The following is a 25,449-nucleotide window of genomic DNA, read 5'->3' on the forward strand; positions in this document are numbered from 1 at the left end:
TACTACTCTTGCTTTCGTACTACTCTTGCTTTCGTACTACTCTTGCTTTCGTACTACTCTTGCTTTCGTACTACTCTTGCTTTCGTACTACTCTTGCTTTCGTACTACTCTTGCTTTCGTACTACTCTTGCTTTCGTACTACTCTTGCTTTCGTACTACTCTTGCTTTCGTACTACTCTTGCTTTCGTACTACTCTTGCTTTCGTACTACTCTTGCTTTCGTACTACTCTTGCTTTCGTACTACTCTTGCTTTCGTACTACTCTTGCTTTCGTACTACTCTTGCTTTCGTACTACTCTTGCTTTCGTACTACTCTTGCTTTCGTACTACTCTTGCTTTCGTACTACTCTTGCTTTCGTACTACTCTTGCTTTCGTACTACTCTTGCTTTCGTACTACTCTTGCTTTCGTACTACTCTTGCTTTCGTACTACTCTTGCTTTCGTACTACTCTTGCTTTCGTACTACTCTTGCTTTCGTACTACTCTTGCTTTCGTACTACTCTTGCTTTCGTACTACTCTTGCTTTCGTACTACTCTTGCTTTCGTACTACTCTTGCTTTCGTACTACTCTTGCTTTCGTACTACTCTTGCTTTCGTACTACTCTTGCTTTCGTACTACTCTTGCTTTCGTACTACTCTTGCTTTCGTACTACTCTTGCTTTCGTACTACTCTTGCTTTCGTACTACTCTTGCTTTCGTACTACTCTTGCTTTCGTACTACTCTTGCTTTCGTACTACTCTTGCTTTCGTACTACTCTTGCTTTCGTACTACTCTTTTTTACTCCACGATGAAAGTGATTTGCCTGGTAAGTCACCTTTTCCTGTTCAGCTGTGACTGTCCTCCAGACATGCCGTCGGAAGTAGCTCGAAGCTCAGACCACTACCAAAGTAATATTTGAGCAAGGGTGGAGCAGAAAATACTCTGGGTTGCAAAAACTCAAAGATTGAAGGATTTTTCTCCAGCTAGCTGATCTTAGTTACATGACCCTTTCCAGATTTCTACTTAACTGCATTTACCATCATCCTAGACTTGGTTAGCTGAGGTTATGAATCCTCTTTTCTGTCCTTTTATGTATGTGTTTGGTAGCAGCTCCTTTGCCTTTCAGAAAAGCGTGATTTTTGTCCTGCTTCATGCTGATTTTCCAATCCACATAAGTAGGCTTGTAATTTCTTTCTTTGGAATTTCTACATCTACCTTGATGCTATTATATCCAAATAATAGCAAGCTTTGATTTTCTGTAGTTTCCAGAAGAGCTCTTAATCAGCAACTTTCTCTCTATATAATGTATCATATTTTAAATTACCATTTCAAGACTGTTTAATTCACTTTTCACAAACTCATGTTCTAATTTTTCTGCACTAATCAGGTTGTTCCATAGCTTGTTCTCATCAAATTTATAGGGACAGTCATGTCTTTGCAGATCCTTTTTGCTGTTAACATCATAGTTGGATTTCATTCTAGTAACTAGACTGTCTAAACTATCAGTACCTTTGTGCTTTGTAGTCTGTTCATTTCTAGCTGATTTTTTATTGTTGTTTTGTTTTTATTGTGGTCCCCATAAAGTGTGTTTGTTTATTTAAGATTATAGAACCATCTTCCTGCCACCCATTGGAACATCTGTTAATGTTCTTTCTACTCTCCATTACAGTGCTGTCAGTAATTCAAGGCTATACCTTTTCTAGCCTCTTGCTGAGAAGAAAGTATTCTCTTTCATAACCTTTAATGACTTATATCCATTGGGTACTCTTGTATCCAATTTTGTGCATCCATTCCAAGCCACCTGAATTTCAATAATTCACTCAATAGTGAGATGGCTTCATAACTAAATAGCATTAGTTTAATGGAGACCACTTTTGTGGATGACATTCAAATCATATGCTCTATGACTGTGAAACTGGTGGTTTACTTTAGCTGCACAATAGGTAAATTATTGAAAGAAACCTTAACAGGAAACTTTACTAATGATTACTTTACGATAAGATACCTTGTATCTCAATGCTTTTGTTGCATGATACCTAACTTCTGAGTACTACCTCCATTCTTATGTATTGGGATAAATATTTCCTGTAAGTTTACTTGCAGCAAATACAATGTGGACACATTCCTACCCAAACTAAATATGCCATTACAAAGCGATCCCACTGTTATTTTGAAGGCATTTTTGTGCTTAGCTTAGACATCGTTTTACCTTTGTTACTTCTGGTTTTGAGCCATACAGATTTAGCACACTTTCACGTAAAGCTCTTGGCTTTTAGTTAATGCAAGTTAAGTACATCTGAAAACAGATATTATGGCAACTTTGCAGAAATAAAAGTAAATACAGGTGCTGTTGCTTTAGTAGTTATTTTTAGGAATTTGCTCTGAATCAAAACATATTGATCCTTGAATTTCCCAGCTCTCTGATGAACTACTGCTGCTGATTGGTGAGCTGAGAAAGAGGCAGCATGCATTAACACTGTTACTAATATGGGCAAAATCAACAAATCAAATTCTCCTGATTTGTCACTGATTTTGCTACAGTACTAAGATAAACAGCTTTTATGTGTGGAAGGCTAGAAAAAACCCTTACTATCATATATATAATTGCGTGGCAGGAAAAAGCAGCAGACGTTCCAGCAGTACGTACTGCTGGGTCAGTTTTACCGGATTTTACTATAGTGGTTGGACATGATTCATTAGTTCATGGTTTTTTCATGAAAAGTGCATGGAAAGTGCCCCAGTCTCTGGGGCTTTTAAAAAATAATATTTTTTTTTTAAGTGTAGTCTACCTGTATACTTATAGAAAATATATTACATTACATGTAATATGTTATTCTATATAAACTATAAATAATTTCCTATCCAATATCAAACTATTTCAGGCTGAGAGGACAATCTAGACATTCTGGCTTTTAGCTCTTATAAGGTAGTTTAATGCTTTTAATAATCTTTCTTCCCATAGCTTGTGAAAACAGATTTTTTAAACTTAGTATGGTTTCAAATAAGGAATATATTTCTAGAATACATAAAACTTCATTCTTGAATTCTATTCGTATATGAATGAGTATCTTCTTGCAGGTTTTTTTTTTTAAACTTTATATTTCAAGATTTGTTGGTTCCATTAAATATTTTTGGTTTTGTGGTTTTTGCTTTTAATACCTCTCCCACCCAAGCAGTTAGTGTAGTTGCTTTTCAGCAGAGTTCTGGACTAGATTAATGACATGACCATGAGTATGGGATTATTTTTTTTTCCTTTAAATGTTCACTGTGCTTGGATACTGTAGCTTCAAATACACTCCCCAGATAATGGGGTAAGGCTTTGGTAATGACAGAAATAGTCATCTTCTCAATCAAACTTTCAACAGAGATAAGTCAAGGTGATGTACTTACGTACCCTTTCTTTTTGACTGTTAATATGTGGAGTATTTTTCTTTTCATGTTTTTCTATGATCCCTCCTGGTGCTGCAGTGTGTGGAGTACAGCTTACAGCTGAGGGACCCCAACCCCCTTCCAGGTCCAGGCTGTGCAAACTCATTTATCCATCTCAGATGCCCTAAGCTGTGAGATTCTTTTCCACATGGTGCAGCATAACTTCTCCTGCCGTGCAGTTATTTTAATTTGTGCTCTGGAAGATTTTGTAAAGCTTTTGTCTTTTACACTTACAAATTTCACATACCCGAAGGCTTACTTTAGCGTTGGTCTGAGAAGCAGAATTTCATGGTCACAGAGAGATTTCTTCTCTCTGGCAGCCGTTCTGTTCCTCACTGAACTCAGGCATAGGATAAAAATCAATTCTGACTTGAGACACAGCCTTTGGTAGACTGAAACTTATATTTTAGTGATCCATGCCCTTCTTGCTAAACCTTCAGTTTAAGTGTGCTAGTCTAATTTTTTTTGCCAGCTGAGATCTGCAGTCGAAATACTCTTTTCATTTTGGTGTGGGTTTGTTACTTTTCTTGAGTAATATTTTTTGTATGCAGTAATAACACTACCATAATGTCTGTCTTCAAAATATTGGAGTTAGGTTGTCGTCATGGTGGAATTACTTTTACTAGTATTTTCTTGCCCATGTTGATGAAATACAGGAAAACACTTTTGCATGGCATCTATTTCTTACTGATTCTAATCTTACCCTTGCTGTGAAAGAAGGAACACATTGCTAATCGTTGAAAGCAAATTCTCATTAATTGGCTATTCTGAAACAGTGTATTCACAGACTGTTTTCTGCTGAGCTTCTGTCTTAGTCATAGTTATATAACTGAGCGTTGCCATAATGTGTCATCTTTCCTTTCATTGCAAGTTTCATGAATTGTTTTTGCTGTTTTTCAGACAGCGTTATTGAAACGGCAGAGTCGATACATCCATTCAACAGTTCCTGAAAATGCAGAGAAGGAAGCTCAAAGCTTGTTTGTAACTGAGGTAATAATTGGAATTGCATATGGCAATTTTGTGTGTAACAGCAATATTATATTTGAATGGGTTTTCTTCTGCTTCATTTACCATTTAAAAAACAGGAAATAAAGCCCTGAAAAAAAAATTAAATATTTATTGCTATTTACTTGTCAATGATTTCAAGGGAAAACTTCAGGAAGACCTAGTATTTTTTTTCATTGGTGGCTGCAAAAGAAGGATTACAGGATAACTGAATGATTTTGTTTGTGTAATTGGCTTTTGCAGATTTTTCTCCCCCACCTTCTTTATGCTTTTGACTTTCTCAGATTAACATGTGATTTCAATACATAATATGGGGACCGATAGTAAATCTAAATGAATCAATGTGACCTTTTTTTCCCCTGATAAAGTGTTTTACATCAGTCATTCTTAGTGTGTTCATAATAATATTTTGCAGTTTACTGGAACAGACGTATTCATAACTCTCACACTTGTAGAGGCCAAAATTCATTATAACTGCTCAGTTTGTATGCTATATGTAGAAGAAAACATCCTCAAACCTGAAGTTACTTATAATTGCTTGCTTATGTTGGCATTTCCTTAGTTCTGACTGTGATGTTGTTTTATTTAGTGTCTTGTTGAAGTCCTGTAGGAAAAGTTTTAAGATTTTTGTCTCTCTTCATACTCTCTACTGTTTTTCTACTGATATACTTCAAGCTGATATTTATCATCTGAAACAAATAAATGTCTCTTGTAATTCCAAGCAAACTGAAAGAGCTCCGAATAGCTGAATCTACCCCAAACCTCAAAGTGATTTACGCACAGTGATACGTACCCCCAATACCTAATATAAACAGTTCTAAGATAAATTTTAAGAAGGTAGAAAAGGAGGGAGGCGTATTATATGTAATTCATGAAGTTTAATAGCTTTCTGCAGAACGAATTGCTTGGCAAGTACTAAATTCATATTTTGAAATGTAAAGAAAATAGTTTTGAATTATTAGATGCTGCGCTTGTGTACATGCAAGTCTCTTTGTGGACCACATAAAACTTTGTACCCTATCGTTTCTGGCAACAGATTTTGTCAGTTTTATGTTACTTTGGCCAGAGCCAAGATAGATCGGTACTTTCATGTTGTAGCAATATGGGTGGGGTAAAATGCTATTTCCTGTGATCTAGACCAGAATGTAGTGACATAATTGCTTTTCAACAGCTGCAAGCATGCAGTTTATATTTAAATATTAATTTAATTGCACTACAAGTATAAATTTAAGGAAAATATGTTTTTAATTTCTCTGTATCGGTATGTGCGAAATGGAATATTTTATTTTAATAATTTATCAGTTTTAATGCTGAGTTTTCTAAAGGTGCAGTCATGTTTTCAGCTCCAGCAAAATGCTGCTTTAACTTTTCAGACAACTGAAGATGGTTTATCTAGGTGTTGAGTATACGCACCATTTTCTGGCTTTGTGAAATACGTGTCTACAAGATGATAGTGTCCTGTTAAAACATATCACTTGTTGCAAAAAGCTGTATTGCAAAAGAAGGGAAGTGTACAGAATTTTCGGAGATTAACATGTGACTGTAGTAGTTTATAAACAGCCATATCTTAAGAGGTTTTTATGTGTGTATGTGTGTGTGTAGGAAATGCTGTTAATCCACTTCCAGTTAATACTGATATTTGGGTTTCATTAAAACAGTGCATCAAAACCTACAACTCAGACTGGCATGTTGTTAACTACAGATATGAAGATTACTCAGGAGAGTTTCGACAGCTTCCAAAGTAAGTGTGTTATATAGTGTTATAATAAAGATTTTGAATATGTGAAGGAACTTTATTTAACATAAAAGTGTGTACTACAGAAATGTATTAGTGTGTCTGATATGTATATTGAAATGTTTTATCAATGTTTAACGTTCAGAAGAGGTGATAAGGATTTGTTGGATGGAATTTATATTAAAGAACTTGAAGGTGTAAAATCTTGTTAAACCATTTTCTGGAAAGATAGCACTGCCTTCTTAATAGGCAGGTCAAAACAAGAAATTGTATCATTGACAATGTGAATGTAAGTACAATAACTAAAACAAGCCAATGTTTAGATGAAACTAAAATGGCAATATCCTGTTTTTGTAGCTTCAAAGGCAGCTTTTGGAACTGAGCTTAGGGAATAGAACTGAACTGAGATGGTTACAGCAAGTGTTTGAACTACTGCAGATTTTCACAGGATGATTCAAAGCAAAACCCTAATCTCCATCTAGTACAGACTTTCTAAACCATCTGCTCAAGAAATCTTTTCCAACTTTTTCAAAATTTTGTAGGATAGTATAGAGATTAGATCCTTATCTTAAAATGTGGCTTTAAGAGTGGCTGAATACTCTGAATCCCACAACTCTGGAAGATCTGTGTCTTCCTTACCTACTGTCCTTCATCTATCAGTTAAGAAATAACTTGTTTTCCCTGTGAAAAGTTCTGATATATTCACAGGACAGAGCCAATGGTCACAGGTATGAATTCTTGCTCCTAAGATATTAGAAGTGCAGTGAATGAGAAGACATTTGGTTTTCTTCAGTTACACAAAAGGACAGTGACAAGCAGAAAAAAGACAGATTGTGGGCAAATGTGCGAATTAGGAAAATTGCTGGCTTAGGAAAAATTTTCTGTGAAAAATAGATGCTTTTACTCAGCTGTTCTTGTGCATTTTCCTCTTCAGTTAGGCACATAACATCTTTATTTTTGCAACTATAAAATATGTAACTAATCATAAAATTTCTAGTATCTTAGAAGCTTTTTCTTTTCTAGTAAAGGGACAAAACCAGAGAAGCTTCCAGTTCATTTATATGAAGTGGATGAAGAAGCAGATAAAGATGAGGTGAGATGATAGTAATTCCTTGCTTTCTCTTGCTTTTGGTAAACAATATTGGGTATGGAAAGGTTACAAGTTGAGTTAAGTGTTGATGTCAGTAAATGAAAGCAGAAATTAGCTTTAACAGCCTGATTTGAAAAAAATCTAGTTATTTTACCCATCTCCTTTCAAATAACCTTGTACTCCTGAGATCTGTCATTTGAGTAGGACAAGTTTTGACACATGGTGAAACCCAAGTTTTAATACTTGGTGATGTATAATCCTTCAGCTTTCATAAACTCTGTTTTGTCTTATACTGTTTCTGTGTAGACAGGCATATAGGAAGAAATATTCCATGTAGTTAAATCATGAAGTTGAGTAAAAACATAGGTGTTCCTGTTCTGACATGACACACTCTTAAGTGTGCATGACAATATAGCATACAGTGTGAGTTAAAAGTAGTTTGTCACAAATTTAAGTATAAGACAAGACCTGGAGATCCCTCATAGAAACAAAAGTTTAAAAAAATGACTAAAAGATACTTTCTTGTTTGTCATTGGCTTTGGGAAATCAGAGCTATGTATAGCCTCAAGCAATTTTCAAGCGTGTTTCAAATGTCAAAGACTTTTTTCAGTAACTGCTTCTGTTATTTCTGTGATTTACTTAATTTTTACCACGCCCTGTTTCATAAGACTGTTTAAATGTGGGTGTTTTCCTTTGAGTACTTGAACTCTTGCCTCACAGAAAATAATTAAAATAATTTTTTTTTGGTGGTTTTTAACTTTGACAATCACTTTGTTTCTAAATTCCTTGTATTCAGAACTGCTGCATATGAAGTAAAAGTAGTTCCTTACAAGTTTTTGTGGATTAAATGTGAAAAGTAGTCTGGGGAGTACATCTGAACAGGTAGAACCCTAGATTCTCAGCATGCTGTTTCTCCAGTACTGCTATATATCCACACTGTGATATTTGGACAAATAATTTCATGCATCTGTGTCCAAATCTTCCTATTTGTAAGATGGGAATAATTACCTTTTCCATTATACTGAAATAACAAAGACTTGGCATTATTCACTATCATCATATTTCTGATGACAAGTGTTTTGTAAAACAGTGAGTTAAACATGAAAAAAACTACATGGAAATACAATTGTCTGTGATTGTTACTAGGAAAAATACTGACGTTATAGTTAGTTAAACACTGAAAAACTATAGCTTGGCTATTATCAGGTGGTATGTTTTTTTACTAGGAAGTTTAAGCAAAGACAACTTCCTATTTCCTTGTGCCCAGTTTCCTGTTAGAGCAGGGAGGGATGTCCCATCTCATGCAGAGGTAGAGTCACTGGAGAAGGGCTCTGTGCCTCTTTGCTGAGGAACTTCAAATATAAACACAAGGAAAAAAACCACACTGTGAAGAAAAAGGAGCTTCATGGGAATAGGGTGGGGGGACTATAAATTCTTTCCTCAAGGGAAGAAATAATGCAAGAGTGTTTTCTTTCAAACATTAACATCTTCGTATGCCAAAAAGCATATATGCAAATCTTAGATTAAAAGTAGTTTGGTTTTATTTTTGTTTCGCCTTTTTTTTTTTTTAAGAAAGCTGATTTATTAAGGAAATTATAGAAAACAAAAAGCTACAAGTGATTAAAAATCGACGGAAAACCACATAAAGATTAGTTTAATCTTGCACCATTAAAAAGGAGAGAATTACCTTTCCAAAACTAATTCGGGCTATCAGGCCATCAGGTTGATGTTTGTAAATGGAATTTTTAAATCAGCCTGGGGTATGGGATCAAGATAAGGAATTGTTTTTGTTGAAACAGTTGCTGTTGAAGTAAACTTTGGGGCTGAGTTTGTGGGAAAGATATTACAAAAAGCGAAGCACAGTGTGCAGCAGTAATAATAAAAGTGAGGAAATTAACTTACCAGTGGGAAACAGGAAATGTGTTTTCAGTGTAAAAGTCGTGTGTTAATGACTGGGTTCTAGGTTCCTTTGTATTAACAGGTGATGGGCTGGAAAGATTCAGTAGCTTTTTGGCTCTAGGCAGGAATTCTGCCTGACAGAAAGAAATGGTGTAACTAGAGAGGCTCAAATGACAGTCAGTTTTATTGTTAGAAAACAGCACACAGCTCAACAGAGTTGGGAAATTGCACCTCAGAGACCTGGAACTGGAAAAAGAGTCTTAATAGATCTAAATCTTAATTTTTGTTAACACAGATAATGAAGGAGTTCTTGTCATGTCAAGTGATCTTACGTATGGTTTGTGAAACTACAGAAAAGCATTTGTTGTTTTGTGCCAAGTTTTGATGATAACTCATCGTCTGCTCATCTTACACTTGTAAATGTGGTTTTAAACCATCCTTTCCTTGGGGATAACTCCCACCAGTGGAGGTGGAGTATCATAATGAGAAACCCAGTGTTTTAAGTTGTTGTCTCTGTAACTTGATTGTTGTACAAGAAAAATGGTTATCTGGGTAATAGAAAAGGGTGGGGGCTAATGACTTGAAAATATGAAACAAGTAGACTGTATTGCTTGGACAGTGAGACTTACTGGGGCATATGAAGCATTTCTGGTCTATGCTTGTGGGGCATTGTATTTATATAAATATATATAAAACTGCCATAGTATCAAGGAGAATGGAATTTTTGAAGGAACAGATTGATGCATCTTTTGCCTTCTGTTTGCAATATTTTGAAGTTCACATGTGCATATGAATATGCAAGCTAGACAGACTAAAAAAGCTGTAAATAAATTAACTACTAACTTTTTACAGAATGTTCCTTGATTTAGTTCCAGAAACTAATTCACATTATTCCAAAATTTGTTCTCGATGTTCAGTTGTTAAACTAATGACTCTGTCCCCCGTATGTAATCAATTAATAGCTGAGAAAAGGAATTAGAAAAAGTAGCTGGAAGCACTTGAGGAGGTTTTGTCGGTTTGTTTTCAACTGGATACTCTGCTAATTTGGAATGTTTGGATGATAAATTATCAGGAGTATTTCTCCTGGATGGTTAAAAATCTTCCTACATGTCTAATTCATTAATGTTTTTGTTATGTCAAAATGGATTATGTCAACTGGGCACCATAGTAAAGTCAGCTTGGTACTGCTCTAAAAAATTACTTGAACTGGTGATTTAATATTTGTTCAGTAGCAATTATAAATCTGTAATTTTGATCGACTTTGATACTAGAGTACTGCTTTTTGGTAGTTGTTAACATCCTGTGGGTTTTGAAGTAGTTAATAAGTTCCATCACTTGGCAGAGTGCAGGATGGGTGTGATGAGTGGTGCAGGCATTGGATATGCTGTCTGTGAACTTGCCATTGCTGCCAAGTTTCGTCTTGTTCTCTTCAGAAAGCTTTGCTTCTGATCTCTAAAAAGGTAGATCCAATTCAAGAATTCAGGACTTAGTTCTCTGTAAATTCTTAAGTAGGTAATGTCTTTGAAGTAATATATAATATATAAAGCGAAGTGATTTGAGAAATTTTGGTTGACGTTTCTGGTAAGCATGAGTTTACATTGTTCTGTTGCACTGGAAGGTTAGAATTTATGAAAAAAACTTACAAAGTAGATGTTTTGAGTTTTCCCTCTTTCCCCTGTTTCAGTGGGATTTATCTTGACTAATATCTAGGTATCTAGAGGTTGGATCAGTCTGCTGGGCATAGAGAAAGCTTACGTATGTGGCCAAGTTACCTATCAAAAGTTAACTGAGGTCAGTCTCATGCCTGGTCTTTAAATAAAATAATTGGAATTAGGTAGCTATAGAATTTCAGCGGGGACTCATAGTGCATTATTATCGTTACATTGTGAGCACAGCTATTCCATCTTTTAAAACTGAGTTCTGAAATTTTCAAGAAATCTAACAATTTCAGACTGTGATGAAAAACTTAACTCTTTTCTTGTTTTCATCTCCAGGATGCAGCATCTCTTGGGTCTCAGAAGGGTGGAATAACAAAACAAGGATGGCTGTACAAAGGCAACATGAACAGTGCAATCAGTGTGACAATGAGAGTAAGTTTAAGAATGTCATACATGTGATGAAAACTGAACGCCAGTATTGAAATGTCGTTGTGCCTTTGAGAAGTCAATTTGTGTGTGGGTTACTTCTAAAAAAACGTGGGATGAAAGAGGGCAGCTTCTATGTAATTTGTAGCTGTGAAATCTTACTTTCCTTTCATTCTACTCCGATCAGAAAAAATGTATTAAAAATCCAGTATGTGGCAGAAGTCCATTGTATTAAATAATTTTCTTAACTGAACCCTGGTGTGTTATTAGTGGAAAAGACAGTATGTAATACGACATTGTTATTTGTATTGCCTGTTTATGTAGAAACAAACTTATTCTTCTGGCTATAAAAATAAATCTCTCTTGTGTACAATATTGTAGAGTGAGTTAAATACCTGTCAGTGGGTCAAAAATATTTTCAAATAATACAGTACTGTCTTGCTGTAGGTTTTTAAGTGTGGTGGGTTTGTTTGTTTGTTTGTTTTTTAATTAATGGTTTCTGTATTGTTTTCTGAGGATACTGATTAGGTTATGTGTAAATAAAAGCTTTATTTCCTATAACCTGCTCTGTAAATAGTGTGTAAGTAGAACTTATGGATTTTATAATATGAAGCTGATTAACACTGGTGTTATAATTTATTTTTTTTCCCCCCTTTCTTTTCACTAGTCATTTAAAAGAAGATTTTTCCACTTAATCCAGCTTGGTGATGGATCCTATAATCTCAATTTCTACAAAGATGAAAAAATATCAAAAGAGCCTAAAGGATCAATATTTCTAGATTCATGCATGGGAGTGGTTCAGGTAGTTATAATTATTCTGCCTGTTCTTTAGTTAATTAAGTATTTGATAGCAAATGTTATTTAAAAATACAGATAACAGGTATTTATCTACATCTGACAAAAGTTATATAGAGGAACATTTGGACATGCTGCATTTTGCAAAAACAGTGAACTAGATTTTAAAGGGCAAGCAGCTGAATTTTAAAAACCTTTCTGAAAATAACATAAATTCCTAGTTCATGTCAAGTATTTATCAAAAATGTCAAACAAAATTTTAAGACAAATACACAAAAAACTCCAATATTAAATCATGGCAAAGTAATATCAACATAAAATTAAAGTTAATTTCAGTTACATTTTGTGCTTACATGAACTGTAAAATGTTTCGCATAGCTTGTTGTGTGGGATTTTTGTTCTGGGAATTGTATTAAATTCAGTCTCCCTTCCAGATGCTTTCATTTGACCTTTATAATGTTACTTCTACGTGCTTTTCTTTATTTTAAAAAGTTAACGGCTTTGGTAAAATGTTTGTCAGGAACAAGTGCCAAAGAAAAGATTTTTAATTTCTTTTTCATGTGATTCTGTTATGTATTTACAGTACAACATGTAACTGTTTTGTTAGGCACAGCATACCTGGATAAAACTCCTGGATTTTAGGGTTTTGTTAACTTGAATACAAATAGGCAACTTTTAATAAAAGTAGGTTTCTTAAATAATATTTTTTTTAGTATAAAGTTGTTTGAAAATTTATGCAGAGAGATACAACAGCTTTACAGAGGATTATATTTTTCCAAATATTGTAATAATGGTTTTGGATACACATTTAACAAATACTTTGCATGGAAAGTCTCATAGCTGTAATAAATGTAATGATATTGCAAGCTGTATGTACAGAGTTACACAAATCGTTTTGCCTTCGGGGTACAATCCTGGCCAACCCTACTGAAATGAGTTTGCTTTGTGTTTTTAAAACAAACCAACAAACAAAGCGGTTCCTAAACACAGTTTTAGTCTTTGTCTGGCACTTAAAATGTATCTTTCCTTCAGCTTCCTCTGCTTTGGTGCTTCTCTCTCTGATACTACAAATTCTCCATCTTCTGGGCTCTTTCTGGCCCTTTTTGTTTCCCAGTTAGTTCTCAGCCTGCAGCTCTGCTACAGACTATTGTGGGCACTATGATACTAGGTTACATTGGCAGAAAACTTTGAGATTTTCAGAAGTTGTGGATGAAAGAAAGGCCCCACAGCAAAGGGAGGTGCTACGTCCTGCAGCTGGGGGGTCAGCCCCAGGCACCCCAGTACACGCTGGACAGGCCACTCAGCTGGAAACAGCTTGGCAGATAACAACATGGAGGTACTGGTGGACACCAAGATGAACATGAGCCAGCAATGTGTTGTCCGCAGGTTGAGACACCTCTGAACAGCTGAATATCACTATCTATCTATCCATCCATCTATCTATCCATCCATCTATCTATCCATCCATCTATCTCCCATTGTTCTACTGCAAATAAGGTTTTTGGGCTGATAATTTCTAACCACTTAATACTCACTTTTATGAAGCTAAGAAGTCCTTCACTGTCTAGAATAAAAGAGTTTGGAAATAGCTATTTTCTTCACTTGAATTGTTGGTGAGGGGCAAATAAGAGGTTTTGAACTATAAAATATTATACATAATAGCCCTATTCCAGATGTGTGATTTTATTTTCATATTATGTTCTATATCTTCTCTGGCTGATCTTATTTTATTCATAGTTTTACTTACAATTGGTGTAGTATTAACATCTAGAAACTCATGGCAAAAAGTGGTCCCTACACAGTAAAAATTTTATTTCCATTTAATGGAAGATGAAATTTCTTGTTTTATTTTCCAGGACCCCAACCATTGTACATTGCAGTAGTCTGTGTCATAGAAATGGTTGTTCTTACGTAGATATGCTTACAAGCTGTTGTTCACAGAATCAAACTACTTTTTTCAGAATAAGCCTATTTGGTGAGAGGGGATTAGTTCCTATTGCATTTGTATAGCATTTCTTATTTCTGTTTTGAGTTTGTTTAGTACATATGCCTGCTTATTCTTCAAAGGCAGTAGATGCATGAGAGAAAAATGTTGACTTCTCTAGCAGACATTAAAGATACAGCAGAAAAGAGCAGAATATGCTCCTTCATTAGTACTTGTATAAGAGGAATGCTGGATATATGCAATAGGTGTTTTGTTTTGTTTTGATGTGGGGGTTTTTTTTTGTGGTTCCTGCCCCCTGTCCCCCTCCAACCTTAAAATTTTAAATGAAAGCTAAAAATTCCCAAAATACTGTTTGGGGATTTTTTTTGTTCTGTTTTAGTACCGAAATATTTCTGCATCACAGAGAAGTGCACTCACATAATGTATGCAGTGTGTATATTCACACATATATACGTGGGCGTTGTTGCTTTAATTCAGTGATTTGCAAGAGTCAAGAAGTGTGGTATGTGCCACTTACATCGAGGTTTTGTACTGTGAAAGTTAAAAGTTACTATTCTTAAGATTTTTTTATTGCTTGTTTACTTCAGTAACTCATTTTAATTGGTAAGGCTGCCTTAGATCTGGTGTCCATACATTTGTTTGTATCATCCTGAACAGGAACTTGTGTTTGGTAAAAAGCTGAGTGTTGTGCCAACCAGTAGTGTTAATTGAAAAATCTGAGCTATAGCAAGACTAAAATGTAATTTGGCATTTAATTTAACTTTAAACAAACAAACAAAACCCCAACCATACAGTCTCTCTTATTGTGTATTTTAATGTTTATCTAACAAATTATAATGAAAAAAAAAAAAACCTAAATGGATGATAATACAGAATTTTCATTTAAAGTTTATAAATTCATTTCCAGGAATGTGAGTCAAGCTTGATAGCACTTGATTTAAATTGTGCAGAAAGGCTGACAATAATGCAGGAGGAACAAAGCAGAAATAAATTCCCAACTTCATATATATTTTAAAGACTAGCAATATTGGAGCATTAAGGATTGAGGCTGGTTATGATTTAACTTCCAGTATAAAATCACAATGTGCAAATGATTCTCGCTCAAATAATAATATGGTTTCATGCTTTTTGTTGTCTATAGATATTAGTTAGCTTCACTTCTGGATGATCTGAGTGCATGAAGACTTGATATTTGGAAATTGGATTTTTATTTTTATGACTACAGGCAGAATGATAACGGGAAACCAAAAAGCAGGCTGTTATCTTTCATACTTCTACTTGTTGCAGTGGTACAAATAACTTCAAAAGGTTATGTGTCAAGGAGGAAAAAGTAATTATAATACACTTGTTCAAAATATCAAACTATATATTTTTGTTAAAAGATCTGAAACACATATAACTTCTTTTGATTGTGAGTAGATGGTATGTAAATATATTACAGTATCTTTTCTTTTTTCTTACAGAACAATAAAGTCAGACGGTTTGCATTTGAGCTCAAGATGCAAGACAAGAGTAGTTACCTTTTAGCTGCAGATAGTGAACTGGAAATGGAAGAATGGATAAACACTCTGAACAAAATCCTACAGCTTAACTTTGAGGCTGCGATGCAAGAAAAGAGAAATGGAGAGTCTCACGAAGGTAAGTAGGGTTTCTAGCAATGCAAATACAGTTATGTGACAATGTCTGCAGACATGCATTTGGAAATAAATACTTCACTGTTGCTATTTTTTTTTTTTTTTATTTGGTCATAAAAATTATAGGACTTTTCACTGTCTCTTTTAACTGATGAAAGTTTGACCTTTTGGCATTAAAATAGCACAGTTCTGTATTGATTCCAATCGAATTAAGTCCAGAAGAGTATAATGAGACTGGTCAGAAGTCTAGAAAAATAGAACTCATGATGAAAAATCAGAACCAGGCAGTTTAAGGAAAAGAGAAAACTTAGGATAAACTGTTTGAAATGTGTAAAATGCTGCTGAAAATGGAATAATCCATTCTGTGGTCACTGTAGGTAGAAGAATAAGGAAATATGGTTGCAGTCAGTGGCTGTAAATTTAGATGGAACTTCCTTGACCACAAATACTTCTCTAAAGTACTAACATAGATTGCTTGGGTGTAGAATCTTTTCTGTTGCAGCTCTTTAAGAACAGGTAGGGCAGGTATCTGTAAGGAATGTTATGTAGGTATAGTTGATAGTTTGGTGACAAAAGGATAGTCTAGATGTCCTCTTGTGCATTTTTCCTCTTGAGAGCGAATGGGGAAGGCAACTGGTATGAGACAAAGCACATGCATACCCAGAAGAACCCGGAAGAGGTTATACAAGGTTGTTCTGCTTATAAATAGCACAATATGCCAAAAGGGATCATTGGAGTTTAAAATTAGATATCACAGTCTTTGAAGATTGTCAGAATGAAACATGATGTATGCAACAAAAGTAAATTGAAAAAAGAGAAGTCTGTAGCTCTGTGAAAGACATTTTAGTCAGTGGGCCCCAATTGACCTTAAAACTGTAAGATGCTCATAGCTGACTGAATGGTTGCTTTGTAAATCCAGTAACCATTGGAGAGTAGAACTGGGAACCTGATGAACAGAGGGAACTTGTTTTAAGATCAAGTTACAATGCATAGTGGAAAGACTAATGTCAATTTATGTATTGAGTATCCCCTTTGCCATGCAGATATCAAAATTAAGAAAATTAAGATTAAAGCTGTGTTCTAGGTAAGGTTAGAAATAAATGTTTCAGCCATCCACAACCTGTTTAACTATTATCATTTTTGAGAGTGCAGGATTAAAAATGAAAAAAAAAAGCAGAAATATTTCTGCTATGGCATATTGTGAGTAGCTTAGGGGTTTTTGTTTGTTTGTTTTTTATTTGTTTTTGTAAATTTTTTTATATGTGGTTTTGTGTTTTCAGATGATGAACAAAGCAAGCTGGAAAGCTCATCAAGTAGTTTTGATAACTACTATCCTGAAATTGCCAAGGTAATATATATTGTAAATTCCAACTCAAGATATAAAGTAATAAACATAAGTTAGCCATGTGAACTTTCAGTAAAGGAAACTTAATGGCTTCTGGCTTCCAGTCAGTGTGTGACACTTTGAAAGCTTCGAAGCTGTTTTGTGAATAGATGTGATTACTGATCTTCATTTTCTGCTCTTGGAAGCAAACTAGCTACTGTCTTAAAGTTGGTTATATGAATCTTGACATGCTGTTTAAAAGCAGCATGTTGTATTATTTTATCAGTTCGTCTTTGCGTATTTTGCATTGTTTTATTTCATGCAGGTAAGTGCAAAAGTATTTCTATAGAAATCTAGTTATGCTAAACTCAAGTTTTGTTTTTATAGTTAGAAGTCCAGAGGAGCTTAATAGCGGTGATCATGTGAATGTATTTTAGGATGCTTGTGTTTGTAATGAGCTGGCAAGTTCATGGATACTTCCTGTATTGCCATAGTTCCTGCTTTTCAATTTTGTTCTCACAGAAGTGTGGTAGAAATAAGAATAAAATAAAATAAGATAAAATAAAATCAAATAGAAGTAAATAGAAAATAAGTTGCTCTTCCTCAGCCCATTTTCAGGCTTTATTTCTACTATATCAGTGACTTGTGTGTTGTGATAAGTTTTGTAAGTTCACTAAGGAAAACCTTTTTGTTAAATTACCTAAGGACTGGAGCCGGCGACCTTTTTCTATTGAAGCTGCAGAATCCAAACTCCTTCCTATAACTTCCTTGCTCGTCCTTCTGTGTGGCACAGCTTGCAGTCTTGAAATGGTTCTGCTTGACTGTGCTCTCCAATGCTCCCCTTTTCTTTTCTGAGGACCTGTCTCACCTACTAGCTGCTCCTGAAGGAAGTCCAGCTTATAAATTGAGAACAAGCTATACAACAGATTCTATCACAATAGTTAACATATCAAAAGATACAGTCAGAATTTAGCAGCCAAATTGGTCAGCTGACTTAATTCTTTTTGTTACTGCTTCATAATCTATTTAGCACATGTACACAAAAAGCTATTATGTGATAATCTAACTCCAGCCATGGCTGTATTTGGAAATTGATTTGGATTGCGGTGAATATAATCAAGTTTTCCTTGTAAGAACTGTAAGCATCAAACAGCATACTTAGATGAGGCTCTGAAAAATTATTCCAGAAATAAATATAAAATTTAGATGTTCTTGTTGTATGGAAGATTTTTCTTTCTCTATAGTCAGAGTTATTGGAATGCTTAGGTTCCTTCTATTCAGGACTGCAGCACCTGCATGTAGTTTTAGAACTACAAATGCTGCTTCCTGTTTCCATAACCTGATTGGAAGCACGTAGCTCTTTAAGCCTAGGTATTTTTCTAGCGTGTTATTTTTTTTTTCCCTAGCTCTTTAAGCACTGACTTTTTTTGTTCCGAGGTTACAACCCATTTAAATTTCTGTTTCCTGCAAAATAAGCTTTTTGGTTTTCCCATTCTAGTTCTTCTTTACTAAATATGACCTTTCGAAATAATTTGCTCTAATATGTGTTTCTAGCCTTTTTTTCAGTGAAAAGTACAGGGAAAAATCTGACCATTCACATTAATACACTCTTTGTGCCGTAACTTGATTACTTTATAAACATGCCATTTGTTTTGAGGATTTTTTGTTTCCTCTGTTCTTTCTTGTATTGTCTTTTCAGCTGTTATTTGGGCTTGTTTCTTTTTTCCCCAGTGGAAGATTTTCAAGGCATTGAGAGTTCTTTTAGAAGAGTTTATACTTGCTCTATTATTTTTGTTGGTTCTAGGAGGAGGTTTTCACAATAGCTGACCTCATATCCTTATGAGGAAAGACAAATTCCTTCAGGGGTGATTGTAGAGCACCTGACAATAAGGGAATAAACAATCTTCCTAGGAAAGGTTTAACCCTTGTGAATACATCTCCAGGCCTTCATTTTTTTTTTTCTATCAAAAGCTATTAGTTTGTAAGATAAACCAAAACAGGTGGGATTGTGCACTTTAGTGCACAGATGTGCGCACACAAATCTCAGTCTGTCTGTTCAACCTACTTCATGTTCCTTTTATGTATAACTGAAGTACCAAGAGTTGAATGTAGGTTTCTTAGTTTGTTTTTGCTGATATTTTTTTGTTTGGTTGGTTTTTTGTTTTTAATATTCAGAGAAGACAAATTAGGCCTCTGTCTTTAACTATGTGACCATCATTATCTGTGTGCCCAGGTACCTCCATAACCATTATGGGTTCCAGTGTTTCCTGAGGAAAACATTGTCACCATTTTACAGATGAGGAAAGAAATGGAGTGGAAATGGAATGGAGTTGCTGCTGTGCTGTGCTGTGCTGCTGTGCTCTATGACTCCATACATTTTCAGTTCCTGACTTCTGACCAGCTGCACCTGATCTTTTAGTAAAAAATGCATATTTTTTTTCTATTTAGTTCACAAAACAAAGAATCTAAAACTATTCAAGATGCTTTAGCTGAAACAGTTTCTCTCTTGCTCCTATGACCAGATCACAGAATCACAGAATGGCTGGGGTTGGAAGTGACCTCTGGAGATCATCTGGTCCAACCTACTTGCTAAAGCAGGTTCACCCAGAGCAGATCACACAGGAATGTGTCCAGACAGGTCTTGAATGCCTCCAGAGGAGGAGACTCCACAACCATTCCGGGCAGCCTGTTCCAGTGCTCTGGCACCCTCAAAGTAAAGAAGTTTCTTTCTCCTCATGTTTAGGTGGAACCTCCTGTGCTTCAGCCTATGCCCGCTGCCCCTCATCCTGTCATTGGGCACCATTGAAAGGAGTCTGGTCCCATCCTCTTGACACACACCCTTGAGATATTTATAAACATTGAGATCCCCTCTCAGCCTTCTCTTCTCCAGGCTGAACAGGCCCAGCTCTCTCAGTCTCTTCTCACAGGGAAGGAGCTCTAGGCCCCTAATCATCTTTGTAGCCCACCACTGGACTCTCTCCAGTAATTCCTTGTCCTCCTTAAACTGGGGAGCCCAGAACTAGACACAGTTCTCCAGATGTGGGCTCACCAGGGCAGAGTGGAGGGGGAGCAGAACCTCCCTCTTCCTGCTGGTCACACTCTTCTTGATGCACCCCAGGTACCATTTGCCTTCTTGGCCACAGGGGCACATTGTTGACTCTTGGTCCATCTGTTGTTCACCAGAACTCCCAGGTCCTTCTCTGCAGTGCTGCTTTCCAGCAGGTCTGCCCCTAGCCTGTCATCTACTTCTTCAATTCTTGCTGCTGACTTATTCCCTTTCTAAAACATACATGCAACCTTTTTGCCATCTTTCAACTTCTTCACAGGTAAGTCCTGTATTTCTCAATTATACTGGCTGTTGAACAAGCAAAGTCTTGCCAATACTCTGCTGGTATCACATGTCTGGGTCGTGTCCTTCACAGCAGCTCTTGGCTTTTCTTCTGGATATGTTAAAGTAAATGAAATCGATTAGAGCCTTTCTACTCAAAATCACACCTCCAAAGTTCCTCTTCTGTAATGCATCCTTTACATCAAATTCTTTTAAAAATTATTATTATTATAAACATAAAATAGGATTTAGAGCTCTTAGAGCTGGTGTTCTTTTGTTTGTGGTGGTTATTTGGTTTGGTTTTTTTGGTGAGTGTGTTTGGTGGTTTTGGTTTTCTTTTGTTTTTTACATCACTTCCAGCTGACGGTCAGTGATGAGCATTATGTGTTGATAACTTCTTTTAACCTGTACAGGCTGATCCAAAAATAGATACTGTTCTGTAATGTAATAGTTTGTATCCCTGTTTAGCCAGGTACTACTTTGGGAATGGCAGCTCTCCTACATGCGTAGTTTTGGCATAAATATATGTACATTTGTCATGTCCTGTGACTTCAAAAATCATAGAATACTCTTTAAATAATACTTTTTTTTTTTAAGAAGTAACCTATGTATACCATCAGTTTTCACATTCTCTTTTGTTCCTCTTTGCTTTTGTTTTTCTATTAATAGGTAGGTGTCCACAAATCCCGGGCAGGATCAGTGTACAGTGTACTCTGCAAAGTAACCTTTTAAGTGTCAGGAGTTTATTTTCTTGGAAGTTGTAGGGGTTTTTCCATCTGCCTACAGGAAAACCACTTCTTTGGGAGTAGAACTCAAGAAAACAAAAAAAAATACAAAAAAAAACACCTCAAGAAAAAGAGCTCTGTTGGCATTTCTTAATTTAGGTAACCTGTTGTTTCCTGAGCCATCTTAAGATCTCAGGATAGCTCTGAACTTTAACCTACATTCATACTACTACTTTTTTTTTTTTTTTTAATAAAACAATGTTACTGAAGCTATTTATGGTTTAAGGAAGCAAAATGTTGTATGATCTACACTGAAGTACACTTCCCGTGAACGGAGAAGGTTACCTATTATTGATGTACATTTTTGTGATTTTAGGCCTGGAGAAGCTCTTGGAGGACAGTAGCCTTCTCTCGCTTTTTACTCAGACACAATCAAGCAATTTAAACTAAGGAGTTACAAAGCTCAGGAAGAGAAGAATGCATGAATTAAAAACACATAAAGCTTTGAACATCACAGAAAAAAAGAATAAAGTTGAAAACAACTTTCATTTAATACTAAGACTTTTTTTCTTATTTTGAACAGAGTACCAGAGAAGCAGAAATCAAGTTGAAAAGTGAAAGCAGAGTTAAACTTTTTGCCTTGGATCCTGATGCACAGGTTAGACTTCTTTACAAGGAAGCGTATTGTTTTCTTTTATGTTGATCCTTTTGAGATGAGAAACAACCTAATTTTTCTTTCTTCTTTTTAAAGAAACTTGACTTTTCTGCTGTTGAACCAGAAGTGAAGCCATTTGAAGAGAAATTTGGAAAAAAAATTCTTGTGAAGTGTAATGATTTATCTTTTAATTTACAAAGCTGTGTTGCAGAAAATGAAGAAGGACCAACGACAAATGTAAATAATTAATCTAATTATTTTCTGTTAATATTGTAATGACTCTCTTAATAGTTTGATGCTATTCTTAATGGCAGGAATTCCTTGCTGTGATTGAAAAACTTATATTGTGGGTTTTCTTCTGCTAATTTAAATCAAAGTGAGAGCCTAAATTCTGTTAAAAGTAACTTTGCTACTAATCTTACAGTTGTGGTGTAGAAAGTGGAATTTTTCTTTTACTGTGTTCTGCGTCTTGTCAGTAATATCTAGAAGGATGGCCATGTATAACTGTTTATAAAAATTTTGCACATCTTCCTGTCATACACATTTTTACAGCAATGACACTCAATTCTTTTTTTTTTAAATGTCTAGGTAGAACCTTTCTTCGTCACATTATCTCTATTTGATATTAAAAACAATCGAAAGATCTCAGCAGATTTCCATGTTGATTTGAACCACCCCTCAGTAAGACACATGATATCCAATGCATCTCCACAAATAATGAATGGCAGTGGCGACAGCTTACACAGAATTCAAGACATTCATGAAACTGTGTTGCAGTATCCAAAGCAGGTAAGACCTAGTAACCTAAAGAATTATTAATAGATTAATAGATTTAGATATAGATAGATATTAATAATTAATAGATTTTTTGATACAAGTAGAGAGTTTTCCTACATGCTTTGGTTGGCTTTTTATTACGTAATGTGACAATATGTGTACATTTTCCTTTTATATTAATCTCTTCCCTCCCTCCCCCCTCCCCTTTTCTTTTTATCCTAGGGAATATTCTCAGTCACGTGTCCTCATACTGACATTTTCCTTGTGGCTAGAATAGAAAAAGTATTACAAGGAAGTATTACACATTGTGCTGAACCATATATGAAAAGCTCAGATTCATCAAAGGTACGTTATCTTCTGAGACACGAAAAAAATGGTAAGGCAAGACAGACTGATCTGAAATTAAGAAAGATCAATAAAGCTTAGTTCTTCTATATAAAAGTCAGGTAATTGGATGATTTGATTTAGTAAGTTATAATTATTACTAGTAGCTATTATTAATTGAAATATTATAGATAAAGTCTAACATGTTATTGGGAAACATTTATTTGGCTTTTAAAACTGTGACATAATCCATAATTTTTATAATGGTTTTAAACAAACTGATTTGCCAAAAGAATATTAGACTTCAATGTGAAGGTTGAGTTGAAAATTGTTAATGATGAAATATTAAATATGAGTCAGAAATCAACTCTATGCATCTCTTAGTTAATGCATGTTATTTACTGTACCAACCTTTCCTTTGTGTCACTTTTTGATGACCATAGTTTACTGTAAGTTTTTCTGCCTTCTTGCTGTTTTTTCTGTCACAACCATTGAGCTCATTAAGCATCTGTTTTTATGTACTAAATGCTTTGAAAATTTGATAGAACTCCAAATCACTTTTGGAAATAAACCATGGAACCATCCTAATTTTACAGAAGTCTGGGCTGACATAACATTTTAATGTTTTTGGAAACATATCTACAATAAGCTTTGTCAGTTGCTACTTCTTGTGTGTCACTGAAGAAATAGAGTTTTAATTTTGCTGATTTACAGTTATGCTTAAATAGTTAGACCAGAACACTAGAAGAAAGGGTTTTTTTCGTAAGCAACGTCAGCTACTTTTGACATTGTTCCTGTTTTTCAGCTAGTGAAAGGGAAGAAGCAAGGGTTAACTTTCAGTCTCTGCAGAGGAACACTGTTCTTTCCTACTGATTTAACACTGGCTAAGCTACACATAAAAAAACCTGTATTTTTCACTTCGTCTTAATATAGATCGGACTGCTGATTTGCTTTTCCAGGAATACTTGAGAATTTTTTTTCAGCTGTCATTGGAAAATAGCAGCTTTGTATTTTAGGAGTCTGCTTTTCAAGTGTATGCTGACTGTTACTGAGGTAGAACAAACCTGACCTGAGTCACTGATTTTGGTGGTCTTGGGCCTGAGCCACATGGGAAGTTTAAGTAAGCCCAAGTGTTCCCAAATTTGATGCTGAGTGCCGGCCCTGTGTTGCCCTGTACTGCAAGAGCAGCCAATAGGAATAGTCATGTCTATGTTAACTTAGGCTGTCCATTCCTGGTATACGTTTGCTTATAATTTTATACAATTGAACACTTTGAATTTTTTTTCCTGTTTTTGTTCTCTGAGATTACACTATGTGAATTTTTAGCAAACCAGAGCAGTACCAGCTATATAGGCCTCCATGTGCATCAGCGCAGTGAGGAAGTTCCAGTTCTCTGCAGAATTACTGCTCTGGACAAGAAAAAGGGAAAACGGAAGCAGCAGATTATGTAGCCAAGAGGTCATTTGTTCTCCTCTTAAACACTGAATACAGTGAATTAATGATGATTACTTATCAAGGTTCTATGCTCCTGACTGCAATTTCCCCCTTTCTACAGGAAAGGATAATGGAGAGTTGGCTCAAACAACACACTAGTAGAAATAGCTCTTCATTGCATCAACAGCTTAGATCAGGCATAATATTCAGGCAGGTTCACTCTGTGTTTTTCTGCCTCTGGCAAATAATTTTGCTCTATGTAGGCACATATAAGTTTGTTTCTGGAAAAGAGAAGCCCACTGCTCTCTCAGCAGATTCTGTTTTTTGCGCAAGTGGTTGAGGTTGTTGTTGAACATCTCAGACTAGTGGGCTTCTAGTTCTCATTGTTATACATGTTGGTTCTATATAGTGGAACGGTTTGTTCAGTTAAAAGTTAACAAAACCAAAAATTTAAAGTTTTAGTGAGAACAATATTGCAGTGTCCATAGGTAGGATTGCCTATGTGATCTTCATGCAGTTCCTTCCCATATTCTGTGTGTACATGTAATACAAGTACTGCAGAGTATTTTACTATTTACTCTGCAGGAATGTGTTCTGGTACACAGAATGGGTGATGAATAGGGGAGAAGTGGGTGGTGGAAATGTTTTTAACTGGAGTCACAATTTTTTCTTAAAAACTAGTTGAATTTTGCTCTAGCCTTTGAGTGAGTTTGATATAATAATTTTTTTCTTGCTTAATGAAAACATATTGTCAGGGGTGTAGGTGTCTGTATTTTCACACATGCAATGCTGTGAAATCAGGAGGCACTACTTAACTTGAAATGAATTAATAAGAGGTGTTTTCATTTATCTTTTACTTGCATACATAGGATTACCCTTCTAAAGAGTTTCCAATTCATATCTTTGTCCATATGTGGTCATTAGTTCTTGTGAACTAATGGTGCGAAAGGCTTGAGATTTTAAAACATGGCTATTTCTTATGTCCCTTGCAGGTTGCACAGAAAGTTTTGAAGAATGCTAAGCAGGCATGCCAGAGATTAGGTCAATACAGAATGCCTTTTGCCTGGGCAGCTAGGTAAGGACAGATCCTGGCAATCTGTATTTTTTCCTGACTTTTCTTGAGCATTATTTTCTGCGTCTCACTTCTTGTAAAACTTAATGTGCTATTTAAGTGATTTCTTGTTTTACTTTCAATTAACTAAAGATTTCTGACAAACACTCTGTAGTAGGAAAAAAGTTAGAACATTGATTGTATTATTATTCAAACCTTTATATATTGCCAATTGT

At 35.3% G+C, this 25,449-nt stretch overlaps 1 protein-coding gene across 5 annotated transcripts in view; it reads left to right on the plus strand.

Moving 5' to 3' along the window:
- Positions 1–25,449, plus strand: part of DOCK9 (dedicator of cytokinesis 9) — a gene marked incomplete at both ends in the record, with an annotated part of 103,442 nt that overhangs the window by 22,236 nt on the left and 55,757 nt on the right. For all 5 annotated transcript variants that reach the window (XM_080341218.1, XM_080341220.1, XM_080341219.1 and 2 more), the window contains 12 exons: positions 4,309–4,398; positions 6,072–6,154; positions 7,172–7,241; positions 11,132–11,227; positions 11,889–12,023; positions 15,425–15,599; positions 16,876–16,943; positions 21,556–21,630; positions 21,724–21,864; positions 22,216–22,416; positions 22,627–22,749; positions 25,155–25,237. In XM_080341218.1, the coding sequence (XP_080197344.1) occupies positions 4,309–4,398; positions 6,072–6,154; positions 7,172–7,241; positions 11,132–11,227; positions 11,889–12,023; positions 15,425–15,599; positions 16,876–16,943; positions 21,556–21,630; positions 21,724–21,864; positions 22,216–22,416; positions 22,627–22,749; positions 25,155–25,237 (1,340 nt within the window). The remainder of the gene's footprint in view (positions 1–4,308; positions 4,399–6,071; positions 6,155–7,171; positions 7,242–11,131; positions 11,228–11,888; positions 12,024–15,424; positions 15,600–16,875; positions 16,944–21,555; positions 21,631–21,723; positions 21,865–22,215; positions 22,417–22,626; positions 22,750–25,154; positions 25,238–25,449) is intronic.

This window comes from Nesoenas mayeri, assembly GCF_963082525.1.
Source record: "Nesoenas mayeri genome assembly, chromosome: 1".
In the NCBI taxonomy this organism is placed as follows: Eukaryota; Metazoa; Chordata; class Aves; order Columbiformes; family Columbidae; genus Nesoenas; species Nesoenas mayeri.